The sequence below is a fragment of the Vulpes lagopus genome, chromosome 2 (assembly GCF_018345385.1).
Source record: "Vulpes lagopus strain Blue_001 chromosome 2, ASM1834538v1, whole genome shotgun sequence".
In the NCBI taxonomy this organism is placed as follows: domain Eukaryota; kingdom Metazoa; phylum Chordata; class Mammalia; order Carnivora; family Canidae; genus Vulpes; species Vulpes lagopus.
In genome coordinates this window covers 92475027-92490989 of record NC_054825.1, presented here as the reverse complement: position 1 = coordinate 92490989, position 15963 = coordinate 92475027, and the positions used below count along the sequence as shown (strand labels likewise).

Sequence of the window (15963 nt, the reverse complement as noted above, 5' to 3'; positions counted from 1 at the left end):
TCTGACCCTTTGCTTGCAGAATGGCATTTAAATATATACTCCCCAGTTAGATTCCACTTCTATAATGACAAGCTCTTCAGCTGAGTTTTTTGTATCAATGTTGGTTGAATACCTAATGCTACTGTATTTTACAGCTCTTAAAAATCCTAGAATACTTAGATTTACAATTTATTATTTTTTTTAATTAATTAATTTATTTATTATAGTCACAGAGAGAGAGAGGCAGAGACACAGGCAGAGGGAGAGAAGCAGGCTCCATGCACCGGGAGCCCGACGTGGGATTCGATCCCGGTTCTCCAGGATCGCGCCCTGGGCCAAAGGCAGGCGCCAAACCGCTGCGCCACCCAGGGACCCCAGATTTACAATTTAAAACAGAACAAAAAATAAAAAATAAAAATAAAAATAAAACAAACAGAACAAGATAACACCCACCAACTTTGGAAGAGCCAGAATCAAACGAATTATAGAAAACACTTTCTAATAAATTTAGTTATCAAACGCAGCTCACCAGCTAAAAATGGTTCTGCCTCAGCCATCCTGTTCCCAATTCAGATTAACAGTGTCCACAGATTTTTTTTTTCCCCCAGAACAGTCCAGATAGCAACACATTAGTCATGGATACATGAACAAGGGTCACTAACAACTTGTCTATTGCAAGGGAGTCACAGTTTACCAAATAATTAACAATTGTGATGGTGTCATTGCTTGGGCTCTGAGAAAGCTTACAGGAAAAAAGAAAACAACATCAGACAAACCTCACCAAAAAACTAAGGAAAATTTTCAACTAGATCTTTTAATCAAATATGAATGGTTCCAAGCCATTAAATAATGTTGAAAAGACAAACTTTCTAGTTTAAACTCAACTAAATATTCCTGATTTTAAGCCAGTACTCACTGAAGCCAAGGACGTTTTCTTGATTTGTTTCTGCTTCCTGTCTTCACTGCTCCTAAATTCCAAAAGTAAGTCATCCAGTAACTGAGTTCCAACAATCCTAGCACTCAAGTTTTACCATCCTTTTGAAACAGTCCTTTGCATATATAGCGGGGGAAACTTAGTTCCTACAGCAGAACCTTTTCAGGAAAACTCTTAACCACTCAGCATTTCAAACCGGAGTTTAACAGGGTGACTTTTCTACATACAGCAAATCACACCACTTAACTCCTGAAAAGAGTGGGAAGGTTTCAGAAATATTTGAGAACATCTGCGAAAGACAGCTGGGACAAACATACAAATAAATGAAGAATACACCAATTCCATTTATGTTATGAAGATGTTTTCCTTCAACTCATCCAGTCATTTCACATTTGTGAAATCATTTTATTTCAGAGCAAATTCTAAGCTTATAATATTAAGTCTTAAAATGTTACAATATTTACAAGAAAGATGGCAGAGAAAACTTGGTGGTATAAATACCTGCCGTTAAAAATGGCAAATTAAATAGTTTTGTCTCTCTGAAGATCCTTGTTCAATACTGAACATAACAAGGAGCCCCAATGGAGAAGGCTCCTTATCCTAAATGCTCTACTGTCATAGCTTTAGCCCCTCAACGTTCTTCTTCAAGTTCAGCTGCTCCTTTTCTTGTCTTCTTTTCTCCAGTTTGAAGGCTAATTTGTTAGCTTTCTTCTCCATTCTTCGTTCCTGTAGAAGAATACCGTTATGTTATTCAAATCTTTAAACTGATGAAGACTAATTTTACAGAAGACAATTTCCACAATCATCCCTCCACCACAAGCTCTTTATACGTCTCCCATTTGAGAAAAGCTTTACCTTGCGCTCCTCTTTTATAGCTTGCTTTCTTGCTTTTTTATCTTCTTTGCTTTCATTTTTAGATCGAGGTTGGGTTGACACCTTTGGCAGATCACTGCCATTAATCATCTGCATTCGTTCAACTTGCTTTGCTGTGAGTCCTTTTTTAGGTAAGACATTGAGAGGTATTCCTGTTTTAGAAGATATTTGGATTTGTTTGGGCTGAAATAAAAATAAAATCATACTAAGGTCACTTCCCATTCCTATTAAAAAACAGTTCACTGTTGCCTTTCCCTGTGCTGCTAGCCACAAAGGGGTAAAGCCACTGTGAGAAAAACATTCTATTTTCTGCACTATATACTTTAGATAGCTCGGGACCCTAGGACTTACCTTTGGTTGATACTTGATAAGCTGTGGATGGTTATATAAATTTGAGTATGTACCTTTAAAAACAAACAAACAAACAAACATGTACCAATAAGGACATTTTCAATTCAGCAAAACATTACTGAGTTCCTACTATAGTACCAACTTTGATGTTTTCATATTTCAAAATAACAATGGAGTCTCTCTTCTAAGTATCTTTAAATTGTTTGCAACTTAGTAATGGGAATATTGCTTTTTCCAAATCATTTTCACAAAATAGTACTTTTTCAATAAACTGATGAACTTAATACTTTGAAATTACTATCATACCTTTAGCAGTAAAATGAACACTAAAATACTTACTACAAATAGATTCACAATCCCACTTCTCTTTGGCTTCTTCAAGAACTATGGTAACAATCTCTTCCTCCTCAGACCCTTCGGGTTCATTCATTAGCAAGTCCTGATCCTCCAGAGGTTCAAGAGTATTCAGTTTTACACAACTTGTAGTTGTTTTTTGAAAATGAAGAGGCAGGAGGGGAAAAAATAACACCACCCATTATTATACTATGTTACTAAAACTGCACTTCAAGAGCTGTGGAAACAATAGCATTAAAAAAAAAATCCTAAAAAACAAAAAATTAATTAATTAATTAATAAAAATAAAAAAAAAATCCTAGCTCTCCCCACCCACAACTCTCTCCTCCAGCAGGTTTTGAACATTCATTCCACTTACAGAAGAGATCTTTGCAGGGTTATAACACACTGAATGAGATGGCAACTTTCCTAAAACATGGGTTTTTTTAAAAGCCTCGAAAAGTATTACCCCATTTGTCTCTCCAAAATCACATAATCCACTCAAAATATGTAGCCCTTGTCCTACTATAGGATCTGCAAATGATAGTGATCATGGAGTATCAGACCTATCCAGCAAATGTAAACACCTCATTAGTTTCTTGCAGAAAAATTACCTCAATATGGGTGCTGAGCTGAATCACCAAATATCTGGCTGTAAAGTTATGCTAATATGGCTGGAGAGACAAACTCTTTATCTTTCTATGAGCCATAACTATCAACTTCTCAGAATACTTGGCATTTTAGGAAGATGAAAAAAGAAGAGTATATATAATTAGAGGTCAGATTAACTTTCAGCCAAAGAGGCTAAAAGCACCACCTCATTCTCCAAGTGGAATGTGACCTCGCACTCCAACTCTAACCCTCAGCTCTTCTATCATGACTCTTAGGTCAAAGCCATAAAGAAAGTGGTTCTCAGTAGGTTTTCACTCAATGTTATAGTCAGCTTCAGAACCTTAATATCAAAATGTGAATCAAAGTTTATGGAAAACATACCATTTTCTTAATATAGTTTCTGACTGGGTGATTTTCTAGATTGAGATATTCAGTTACAAACTTTATTTAAAAATGCAAAACAAGTAAAAATAAGGAAAAGTCAATGTACTTCTCTGCCTTCTCTTTGTAGTAGTCATTCAAGACTTCCTCTAAGCGGCTGCTGTCTACTTGAATGGAACCTTCCAATTCAGCATTATCCAGAGCTCCAATTTCATCATCATCATATTGCTCATAAAACTGGAGTAGAGAGAGAAAAGATGCCATGAAAAATAATGTACTAAGACTGTAACATTTAAAATGTTATTTTTACATTACTCTTTTTTTAAGATGTTATTTTTTTAAGTGATCTCTATACCCAAAGTGGGGCTCAACTACCAACTCCAAGATCAAGTCACATGCTCCATCCACTGAGCCAGCCAAACACCCTGATTTTAAATTAATTTTATTTCTACTCAATATCTAAGCACTACCATGAGATCATAACTACCATTACAATATTGCCAGCGATTAGCACCATGACAACACAATGTGGAAGACATTCGATTCAGTACTTTAAGACTTACACTTAGATTGAAAATAGGATGCCATTTTTTCTTTAAAGATCTTAGAGAGAGAAAAAGAGTACAGGCGAGGTGAGGGGGCAAGGGAGAGAATCTCAAGCAGACTTCTTGCTGAGGGCAGAGCCCGATGCAGGGCTCAATCCAATCCTGGGATGATGACCTGAGCCAAAATCAAAACTTGGACACTTAAGCAACTGAGCCACCCAGCTGCCCTGTAAATAGGCTGCCATTTAATATCAAAGTGAAAGGCAATTCTGTTCAGCTTGGAGAGCACATGCTAGGTAGAAATCTTTACTTCGGAATATTTTATGAGTGTTTTCAAATTTGTTGATTATGCAAAGTAAAAGACCATGTAACTAAACAATCTCTTTTAACCATACAAATTTCAGGGGTGCCTGCCTGGTTCAGTAGGTAGAACACACAACTCTTGATCTCAGCGTCGTTGAGTTCAAGCCCCACACTGGGCATGGAGCTTACTTAAATAAAAAATAAAAATAAATGTACAAATTTCATTCTTGTTTAAATGATGTTTACTGTATTACTCAAACACCGTTAAGACTAAATAGCAGGTGATGTTGACTCCTGAAGAGTAAAGTTGTTTGTAATAGTTTGCCTACTAGTACTTAGTGAAAAGGTAGAAGTTAGAATCTATTAGATTTACCTTAAATGACACCATTCACTCGTTCATCATTTACTGAATAGCATGAATTCCTACCATATGCCAGACACCATATTAGACCTTGGGATATGTCAGAGAACAGACACACACACAAAACTGAAAGCAATGGAATTTTGTTTATGCTCAGGCCAATGCTTGAGGAAAACAGCATAATCTTAGGGACTGGAGTCAGAGGTTCAGAATCAAAATGTCAAACCTCTCTAAGGAAGTCCACAGATTCCATCAGCTATCTCTGACCTATATGCATTCTTTCTAGAATTAAAACTAGATGGGTTTTATAGTCTGTTTTAATAAGACATAAGCTATTTCTAATGCTTAAAGTTCTGGCTTTGAGTTCTAAAATCATATGAAATTTACCAGGAATTAGTATTAAGAGGGTCCCTTATTTGGAGACCGACCTTACCTTCTCAAATCTCTCATCATGAAGAGTCAGCTGCTCATTTCTCCTCATGACTGAGGATGTTATAGAATATTCAGTAAAGCGACTTTTCGTTTCCTCTTCCCAGAACAAGTGATTTTCTACAGCCCCAGGAGATTTTCCAGGGACAGACATGGCCTCATCTGATGAGTCCACAGAGCCATAGTTATCGTCATCACTACCTCTTTCCTTCTCATCATCCATATCTTCCCACTCACTGTCATCTTCGGCCTCAGATTTTCTAAAGCCAGAGTCATAAATTAACTGTCAAAACAACTTGAGAAACAACAGAACCAAATGACTTTACACAAGTAAAATTTGAGGGTATTTCAGGGAGGATTTCTGTTTAGGCAGGAACAGCTGTGCTGCTTGACCTGTCTGGTATGGCTGGAAAAGTAATGAACCAGCAATCAGGCAACTTGGACTTTAGCCCCACCTATCGTTGGTTTATAAAGACCTCAAGTCTCACATCTTTTGCTCTAAAATACAAAAATCTAAAACTAAATTCTCTCAAAGGTCTGTTCAAGTTATAACATTCTATAGGTACCAACTGAAGCAGCAATGGTCAGGTCATCCCTGATTCAAAAGAAACAACACATACTGTATATCTGTTCCCTCTTCTTCTGTTGGCTTATTGGCCTGAAGAATAAAATCATCTTCAAGCAGATTGTCTGGATTATCAAAGTCAAAATCATCATCAAGAGCCGCGATAATGTCAGGATCAAAATCCAGCCGAGGTCCTGGAAGGAAAACAAAAATTGAGCAGTAATTCCCGAGAAAACGTGATTCTTTTATGTAACATAATCTAAATGCCTATTATATGACACATTCTACTTATGTATGGAGGATTAAAAAAAATGATTAAAAACTTCAAGTTTGGTCTAGTGAGGAACAGATAGAGAGGAATAACTGTAAGAAAATAAAATAGGAGGAAAAATACCCCTGGTTTCAGTACCCAATTGTAAAAACTGTTGCACTGCAGATCTGTAACATTAAATTCTATTTACTAAAATTCAAGGTTTTTACCTTGAACATGGCCACTGCTTGATTCACCAGCCTCATTTCATATTAATTCTTACCATTCATTCTAGGCATGCTAAAATGTGGTTTCCTATTCACTTTCTCTCAATTCTGCACATACAGTTTCCTGTTTGGAATATTCTCACCTCCCTACCCCACCCTCCTCCATCCACCTGCCTAACTTCTACCTAAGAAATCAGCTTAGACATCATTTTCTCCAGGGCACCCTGTCCACTTATTAACTAAAGCATTATTTAATCATTTGTACTTCTTTGTAATTTCTTATTTATTGTCCGCCCTTCCCAAATGATGATATATTCCGAGGTAAGAGATTATACTTTATTCTGGTTTAACCCAAGACCCTATCATCTAGTGGCAACCTAAAAATCTACTGAATGAATTCATGAATGAACACTGGTGGCAAACGTTGGTCAATAATTAAGGCAATTCAAGAGAAAATACCAAACAACACTTCTGTGTCTGTTCTAAAATACAATGTTGATATTGCAAAAACAAAAAACCCCAATTTTCCAGTGTATCTGAAAACAGATGGTAAAATGGACTTCTATAAAATACATATGCTCTTAGAAAAAATTCTGAAAGCAGATTAAATCTATATGTATGTTAAGACTAGGTATCATCATTTCCTCTGCAAGAGGTTAGGTCAAGGTTAAAAATTCTCCTAGTAGATTTTCAAAACCAACTTTCTTCTCCAAATAGGAACTCCAAAGACTAAAACTCTATCATTACTATGCTTTCCTTTTTGTAAAACACAGATCAAGTCAGTTGAAAAGTTCAAGAAATCAAGCACACCTGAAACAGGAGCTGCTTTATTCAATAATCCAACATCTTCCTCAAACTCTGATGCAAATACTGATGAGGGCAACTTAATTCCCGTGGCCTTGAAAGAGAAATTACACAATGGTTAGATTGAAAAATACTTCTGAATTACTATCCTGGGTTGAAGTTTGCCTTCCCGCCCCCCCCATTCATGTCTGCCCAGAAGCTTAGAATGTGACCTTATTTAGGAACAGAATCCTTGCAGATGTAATTAGTTAAAATGAGGTGACAGTGGATTATGGTGGGCCCAAATTCATAGAGGTGTGTCCCTGTAAGAAAGCTACGTGATGACACAAAGACAGGGGGAGAATGACACGTGAAGCTGAGAGTAGACTGGAATGACAGATCTACAAGCCAAGGAACACAAGTATTGCTGGCAACCACCAAAAACAAGGAGATACGTGAGAACAATGTTCTTGCTCTGAGCCCCCACAATGGAAGCAACACTACTGAAAGCACACTTTCAGACTTCTGGCCTCCAGAGCTGTGAGAGAATAAATTTGTTGTTTTAAGCCACCCAGTGGTAAGGTGTGGTAATTTGTTATGGCAGTCCTAGGAAAACTAATACAACGACGTTCTGCCTTCTGGCTCACTTGTACTCCAGTTAAATATTTGAAACCTGTATGTTCTATCGTCCTCTCACAAGCAGCTTCTTAAGAATACTTCACAAAGCCTCCTCCAGTATATTATTCCATTTAATCCTCATGAGATATCAGCAAACTGTAGTCAACAAAAGCTAAGAAAGGTCAAATGCCATACTGGCCTCCAACTAGTCTTTAAGTGAGGTTCTGGGATTCAAATCCAGGTTTGGTAATGCCACTCTCAAGTTTCAAAATTTAATCTTTCCTTTCTTAAACTGAGATAACATGCCAATCTCTGATAATGGCACAGCATGCCTCTGAACTGGCTATCTTAAATCTTGGGGTGGTCATAAATCACTTCTTTCCATCCCTATAGCTCTTTGAACTCTCTTGTATACTGTGATTTCACATCAGTCTTTTGGGCACCATCTTATGGTTAACCAAGACACATTACCACTGCTTAGGTAGTCCACACTTAACCCAACCTTCATATCACTTCCAAGTTAAAACTCCTTTAGTATTTCATAATGTGACTTTCCTGAACTTATAAGAGGTTTTGATTTTTCACTCCTGATTTTCAAGGTAAGATCAAAGCCTACTACTCTCTATATCCAAATTCATTACTTAATAATATGACCTCTTTGTAAATCATATCCCATTCCTCACATCATGCAATAATTCAAAGTAATTTATGAAGCACACACATGCCAGACACCATGATCCATACTACCTATATCCCTTCTGACTGGAATGCTTCCTTCCTCTATCTTCAATACAACCCACCCTTCAGTGCCCAGTTCAGTTCCTCCCTCCTCCATGAAGCTCTTCTCGAACTTTCCTTGGGTGAAATCTCTTTATTCTTCACACCATACACAACATATCTCAACATGTGCTGGCACATATTATCTAACCGGTCCTTATGCTTTAGTTTGAGCTTTTTGACCAATTACCAATGTGAGGGTCACCACATGCTATCTGTCTCTTGTACCTCACCAACTACCTCTTCCCTAGTCTAGCAGCAGGCACAAAGCTGAGATGTATGTGCTTGTGGCTCGTGGAGTATGCGGAATTGGAAGCCTCTGGGAAGAATGAGTCAAAAGCTACATAGAGGAGCGCACACCAACCAACTTAGCTTCCAAAATGTGTTCCTGGTGGCATAAGCATAGGAAAAAAACTACTTTTCTGCCATACTGTCCTTTTTAAAAAAAAAAAAAAAAAAAACGAAACGAAACAAAAAACAAAACTTTATTGAGACAGAATGAACATACAATTCAGCCACGTAAAGTGCACAATTTAATGATTTTGGGTATATTATGCTACTTATTAAAAATTATAAAATACACACGTGATTTTGTTTTTTGAGACAATGAGAGAACATGAGCAGGGAGGGAAGCAGCAGAGGAAGAGACAGAATCCCAAGCAGCTCCATGCTCAGTGCGTAGCTTAATGCGGGCTTTATCTCACAACCTTGAGATCATGCCCCGAGCCTGAGCCGACATCAAGTTAGACACACTTAACTGACTGAGCCACCCAGGCACCCCACTGTTTTGCTTTGTTTTAAAGAAACTCTGTGATGGGACCCCTGGGTAGCTCAGTGGTTGAGCATCTGCCTTCCAGCTCAGGGCATGTTCCCGGGATCTGGGATCAAGTCCGGCATCGGGCTCCTTATGGAGCCTGCTTCTCCCTCTGCCTATGTCTCTGCATCTCTCTCTCTGTGTCTCTTGTGAATAAATGAACAAAATCTTTAAACCAAACTAACTCTGTGATTATTTAACCTCGGAATGTGGTTAAAAAAAAGGGAGGATCAGCTTGTGTTCAGTGAATTTACCTTTGGAGAGCTTTTAAATCTTGAAAAACAGTAAAAAAATCACACAATTAGGTTAGATAGTGACTTTTTAAAAAAAGAAATGTGTATATATACTTCTTCTGCAGTAGCTCTGAACTCTGTTGAGTTTGCCCAGCTGCTTTCTTCCATGGCAATATCTGCTTTCTCTCAAGTGACAATTGGGCTGCTTAAGCAGAACTACTCTGTAGTGCTTTTGTTTCTAGGGTTTATTCAATTATTTCTAGTTTACTCAATTTCAGTGGTTTGTTACAAATTACTTTAAAGTCAAAAAAGCACATGGGATTTATCCATATTTTTGCATCATGCTACAGAAAAGCAGATGGCATTTTTGTTTTTAAACGTAATAACATGATTCACTCACCCTTACAAACATCACTGAAGTGTCCATTTTAGAGCCTTATTCTATCAAAAAGCCAATTAGCTAGATTACTTTTGCCCAAAATAAATTAAGGATTAAGAGCTAATTTTTCAAAAACTAATCTCTTATTTTATTTTATTTTTTTAAAGATTTTATTTATTTATTCATGAGAGAGAGAGAGAGAGGCAGAGACACAGGCAGAAGGAGAAGCAGGCTCCATACAGGGAGCCCGACGCGGGACTCGACCCCAGGTCTCCAGGATCAGGCCCTGGGCTAAAGGCAGCGCTAAACCGCTGAGCCATCCAGGCTGCCCAAAAACTAATCTCTTAAAAGCCAATACAATTCAGCCAGAAGAATCTGAGAACCTTATTAAGACTCTTCTCCCTAAGATAAAGCTGAATAACTACTGGACCCTCTTCCCTCTCTCCCTGAGAAATGGAAGGAGGTGAGGCAGTAAGATACATACCTTACTCCTGATAGTATTGGCTTGGGAAAGAAGAGTAGAAGAGCACCTGGGTGGCTCAGTGGTTGAGCATCTGCTTCTGGCTCAGGTCATGATCCTCAGGTTCTGGGATGGAGTCCTGCGATAAGTTCCCCACAGGGAGCCTGCCTATGTCTCATGTCTCTCTCATGAATAAATTAAAAAATGTTAAAAAAAAAAAAAAAGTAAAAGTAGAGTACAGAAGCTGGTTGTTATGACAGAGATGTAGGAGTGGAGTATGCAGCCTTACAAGAGAGCTACAATCTAGGAAATGAATGAACAGCTCCACTCACTACCTTCCTTTGGGATAATAACCTTAAAGCTAACCTTTTGACTCTCCTTAAGCAACAAACTATAGACTGGAGGAGCTATGATTATACTTCCCCAAGGAAAAGAATGCCTAGATCATGAGAGGAGTAGAGAATGAGAAGGAGAAACTGGCATCCTTTTTTAGCTCTTCTTATTTGTTAATAAACTCAATAAATATCATTTTTTAAAGTGCCAGGTGATATCAAGTTCACAGGAAAACTTATTGTATACTAATACTAAATAAAATGAAAAAGGCATAAGACATGGGCATCTTTAATATAAATGAGGAAAATTAAATTAGTAGTGCTAATTTCATGTAAGTATGTGCTCTCATTTACACTTAAAAAAAATTAAAGTGGACTGCATTTGTTGAGAAGAGTAACAGGAACTTCATTACAATCTACTGCTTCTATTCTCTTATGTTAGCCTGCAGCTTTTTACAACTGTTAAAGATCTGAACATTCTGCAAAGATTAAGTTCTACCTTAGAAGACAGTTTATGACATTGAATAGTTGCTAACATATATGATGTGAGCCACTTTTCTTCTATTGAAAGATGCTATCCAGCACGACCACAACTGTTAATCAAAGTTCTAACCCCATCAAAGGTGGTTATTTTTTTTAAAGACTTATTTGAGAGCATGCACGAGCACATGCACATGAGCAGGAGGAGGAGAGGGAGAGAGAGTTATACTAAGCAGGTTCTAGAGCCTGACTTGAGGCTTGATCTCACAACCCTGGGAACACGACTTGAGCTGAAACCAAGAGTCAGACGCTTAACCAACTCAACTACCTAGACACCCCAAAAGCACCTATTTTTGACAGATGCCACCAGAAAACAGGCAGCCTACCTTCTCCTGAGGGACATACCTGCACACACATATATAATTTTAAGTAGGGCATGGCTTATTTTTGTGTTCTTAAGTCTGATACCATTTCTTGCCTCAGTTATCTTGATTTATAAGTGATTTCTTCACTTGCTCCCAAATACATTGATAAAAAAAAAAATCTTACTGAAATTATTAAAGTTTCCTCTTTTTCGTCTCTTCTGTTGGGTGCATTGATGGTACTTGTGGGAATAAGCTCTGAGGGCCCAGATGGTTCCTTAAGGTGCTGCAGATAGTCATAGTCATCATCAAAGAACACGCCATACTTCCTCTGTTCTGCTCGCCTTTCTTCATCATTTACCTAGGATGATATACAAAATGGAATTAGTACCTCTTCCAAGCATAAGCCACAGGAACCTTCTAGTGAACACAGCTTTCAGAATAGGACACAGATGGCATGTGAACATTTGGCTGACAAGAATGAGACAAAGAATTCTTGACAAACTCAAACAAAACAAAACACCCCAAAACCCCACAGCTTCTAACCCCGAGTGCTATATAAAATTTAAATGGAAGGAAAACAATTCCTGATTCTATTAGACAGTTCCGTGCAACAATTCAAGCAAAGATAGGAAAAAAAGAAAAGTGTTGGTGAGGAAGTGGAAAAAAAGGAACCCATGTGCACTACTGCTAGGAATATAAACTGGTGAAGTCACTGTGGATAACAGAATGGAAGTTCCTCAAAAAACTAAAAATAAGAATAACATACAATCCAATAACTATTCACCCAAAGAAAATGAAAACACTGATTTAAAAAATATATAGATTCCTATGTTTACTGCAGCATTACTTACAACAGCCAAGATATGAAAGCAACCCAGGTATCCAATGACAGATGAATGAATAAAGAAGATGCAGTACACACATGATGGAATATTACTCAGCCATCAAAAAGAGTGAGATCTTGCCATTTGCAACATAGATGGACCTAGAGGATGCTATGCTCATTAAAGTAAGTCGGAGAAAAACAAATACCATATAATTTCATTCATATGTGGAATCTAAAAAAGGAAAAAACAAGCAGAAACATCCGCAAATACAGAAAACAAAACTGATGGCTGCCAGAGGGGAGATGGTGGGGATAGGCAAAATGAGTGGAAGGGAGTAGGAGATACAGGCTTCCAGTTATGTAAAGAATAAGTCATGAAAATAAGAGGTATAGCATAGGGAATATGGCCAATGGTATTATAATAGCATTGCAGAGTGACAGTAACTACACTTGCAGTGAGCACAATGTAACACACAGACTTGTCAAATCACTACACTGTTCACCTGAAATTAATGTAACACTGTATGTCTAGCTCTTCTTCAATTAAAAAAAATTCAAGCCAAGAAATACACATTGTTTCATCATGTACTTAGGAGGGTTGGTTAACAGACTAAAGGGCCTTGAAAATCAAGTACGATTTCTTGTATTTATATGCCAAGAAACTTCTCAACATACAACACAAACAGGCTTTCCTAAAAAGGTAAAAATGGTTAAAGTTCCCCAAGACTTCCTTTAAAATTTGCCCATACTTACACTCTGACAATTATCAAATCAACATTTTCAAGGCTTCCTGGCATTTTCTTTCTTTTTTTTTAAAGATGTTATTTATTTATTCATCAGAGACACAGGCAGAGGGAGAAGCAGGCTCCATGCAGGGAGCCTGATGTGGGACTCGATCCTGGGACCACGGGATCACGCCCTGAGCCAAAGGCAGAGGCTCAACCGCTGAGCCACCCAGGCGTCCCGCTTTCTGGCATTTTCTAAAGCTAATTCGTGAGTTCTAATGTTTTACACTTCGTGAGATGCGTGCTGAGGAGGCAAAACAGGAGTTTGTGGTTTTGAAATGATAGGATCTTAGGGAAAGAAAGCAGAGATATGTCCTAAATAGTATCATGCAGCACTGTAGCTGGTTTAGTAAATATTTACTGTTACTGTACAAGATTTGCTCATTAAAATACCTCAAAAAAAGGTGTTCTTCCCTCTCAATCCAATATACAAGACAAAAAAATCAGCACATTTACTGAAAATTAAGTCATCAATTTTGTTTCCCAGAAAAATCACAGTTGTTGGATAAACAGCAGCTGTCCAACAATTTATTTAGAAGCTATGCACAGTCCACCTGCAAACTTATCGGCTGAAGAACAGAACCTACTTTCTGTGTGGGTAATAGAACTCTCTGGGGTGCAGTCTCATCTGCTGCTAAAGGATCTCGTTGACTCCGGTGGACCAGGTGGAAAGATACAGCCTTCTTCTTTTCTATAAAAGGCTTTTTCTTCCTGTGAGGCTTCAAAGGAACAGAATGAGAACAAGCCATGAGAACAAAAATAAACAAACAAAAGGCAGCAACAAAACCATACTCCATATACGAACCTTCAGCAAGTTATGTGAAGGATCAACAGATTTTTAAAACTTCTATCTCTGTAGTAGGCAACATCGACAGTGTTCAACAAAACCTGTACTTACCTTCCTTCGATGTACATTTGAAGGCACTTTTACTCTGTGCCAAACTTGGTTATGGGCGCTGAGAATACAGCAATGAGAAGGTCAGAGTCCCTATTCTTACCAAGCAAATCATCCAAAACAAAAGGCTTTAAGAAAATAAAACAGTGATATGCAAATGACTGAAAATTACGTTAGACTGCAGGGTCAGAGGAGGTCCCTGACAGGTTGAGCCAGAATGACAAACAGCCTGCCACAGGAAAATCTGGGAAAAGACCGTTTCAAGCAAGTTACACACCTGTTGCACCTATTAAACGAAACCTGGACTACACAGCTCAAGTTAAGTAAGATCCATCATCTCTTTCTACCTTGACTTTCCAACCTGAGAAAGCATCATCCCAGGTTAAGTAAGCCGTTTTGTTTTGGCCCAACCTTAGGCTCTCCCTCAAGTTCCCTTTGCCCAGAGCAAACACAAGACGAGCAGACAACTGCCACTGCAACATCTTTAGAACCCAGCCAACTCTCCCTCCTCCCGACTGCAAGAAGCCCAGGAGGGAGTGTCTGTGTCCAGCGCTGACACGGTTTCTAGGCCCCTCGGGATAAAGGGAAAGCCACTCTCTTCTTCCCACTCCCCAGCGACGCTCGGCTGTGGGAGACGTGGGAGACGCCTTCTGAACTGCAGAGTAAGCCCAGAGGGGAGAGGGCGATCAGCCCGGGGCCCTGGGCCGCAAGCCGCCTCCCGCACCTTCGGGCCGGCCCTCCCAGTTCCCGCCCTCAGTCGCCACTGGCACTAGAGCAACCAGCCTTGGCGCCGCCAAAACCAGAGCGCCCCGTCCCCGAGACAACGAGGCCTGCTCACCATGTCGCAGCCGCGCGGCGCTCACCCGGAGGAGAAGGATGACAGCACTCTCCGAGCCCCGAGGAAGTGACTCCGCAGCACACGGAAGCCGGCGAGGCCCCGCTCCCAGCCGCGCCCCTAGGCCGCCCCACACGTGCAACCCCGGAATCCGGACAGGAAGTAAGGCGCGGACCGTGGAAAGGGGCCAATCGCCGAAGAGCTGGAGGGGCCGCGGCCGGAAGTTACCCAGAGCTCGCTCGGTCCAACGATCGCGAGAAGCTGTTGGGAGGCGGGGCTGTTGTCCCCGGGAGGGCGGGGCTTTTCCGGCCAAAATCGAGTGAACTGGGAAAGCGAGTCGTGGGCGCGTTTGTGGCGGTGAGGCGCGGAAGAGGGGCTGGTGTTCCTGGGGGAACTTGCTTTTGTAGCGCCCTCTACTGAGAACAGAGGTGACATCTAGTTATCCCCGTGGACAGTTGTATCCCCTGCCTATTCCCGTGCGCGACGCACACACGCCCACACACCTTAGGAAGGTGCCCACCCTCCCGGGTCCCTGGGGCTTCCGGTTCCGGGTCTGAGGGGCTGGCGCGGAGTTGGTTGCCTTAGCAACGGAAGGTCGGGGCCCCCGCTCTTCTGGGCTGCCTCCTGCCTAATCAGGTCTTGGTTCCAAGGTCCCGTGAACAAAACCCTTGACAATCTGTTGACAGTAGAAGCATTTGAACTAATAAAATAGGTTTGGAATCTCTTTGGTGTTTACATACCTTATAAGGAGGATATAAATGTTTGTTTTCTTCCAAGTCGTCCGTCAAATGTTTTAACGTGTAAACAAGATAGGCTACAATCACACCTGCTGAGGAGGATTTCAGGCAGGTGCTGGCACATTCTCACCGCTTTTCTGGGCAAAGGCGGTGGGAACGCACTCATGGTCTTATCCGCAGATCTTTCCTCAAATTGGTGTTTCCCCTTCCCAATCTCTGGCGTCTTTACGACGTCTTGAGTTATCCTGGATTGTCTTTATGTCCTCCTATTACCTCTATAAATATTTGTGGAATATCACTCTTTTATTACAATAAAACTTAAACGACCAATTTAGATGAGGGCCACAGAAATGGTCTTGGGATAATGCTTTGTAACACAGGATACTTAACACTCCTACGTGCAGGACGTTCAATATAAGCTCCATGAGGGCAGGTTTCGTTTTGTTTTGATCTGCTTTATTTACTACTGTGTCTCTCTTTCTTCAGGTCCTAGAACAGTGC

At 39.9% G+C, this 15963-nt stretch overlaps 1 protein-coding gene across 1 annotated transcript; it reads right to left on the bottom strand.

Annotated features, from left to right (window-relative positions):
• Positions 1–298: 298 nt before the first annotated feature.
• Positions 299–14937, bottom strand: LTV1 (LTV1 ribosome biogenesis factor). Its single transcript, XM_041746426.1, has 11 exons — positions 14729–14937; positions 13583–13714; positions 11569–11742; positions 6954–7041; positions 5722–5860; positions 5106–5361; positions 3573–3700; positions 2477–2616; positions 2138–2190; positions 1769–1969; positions 299–1639 (listed from the first exon to the last, which is right to left on the bottom strand). Exons 1-11 carry the CDS (start codon positions 14729–14731, stop codon positions 1529–1531), a joined length of 1425 nt encoding a protein of 474 aa, XP_041602360.1. The 5' UTR covers positions 14732–14937; the 3' UTR covers positions 299–1528.
• Positions 14938–15963: the final 1026 nt, after the last annotated feature.

Coding starts and splice junctions, on each gene's coding strand:
- LTV1 (XM_041746426.1), bottom strand. Junction 2,617..3,572: donor TACAAAGAGAAGGCAGAGAA/GTACATTGACTT, acceptor AACAACTACAAG/TTGTGTAAAACTGAATACTC. Junction 2,191..2,476: donor GGATTGTGAATCTATTTGTA/GTAAGTATTTTA, acceptor TTGTTTTTAAAG/GTACATACTCAAATTTATAT.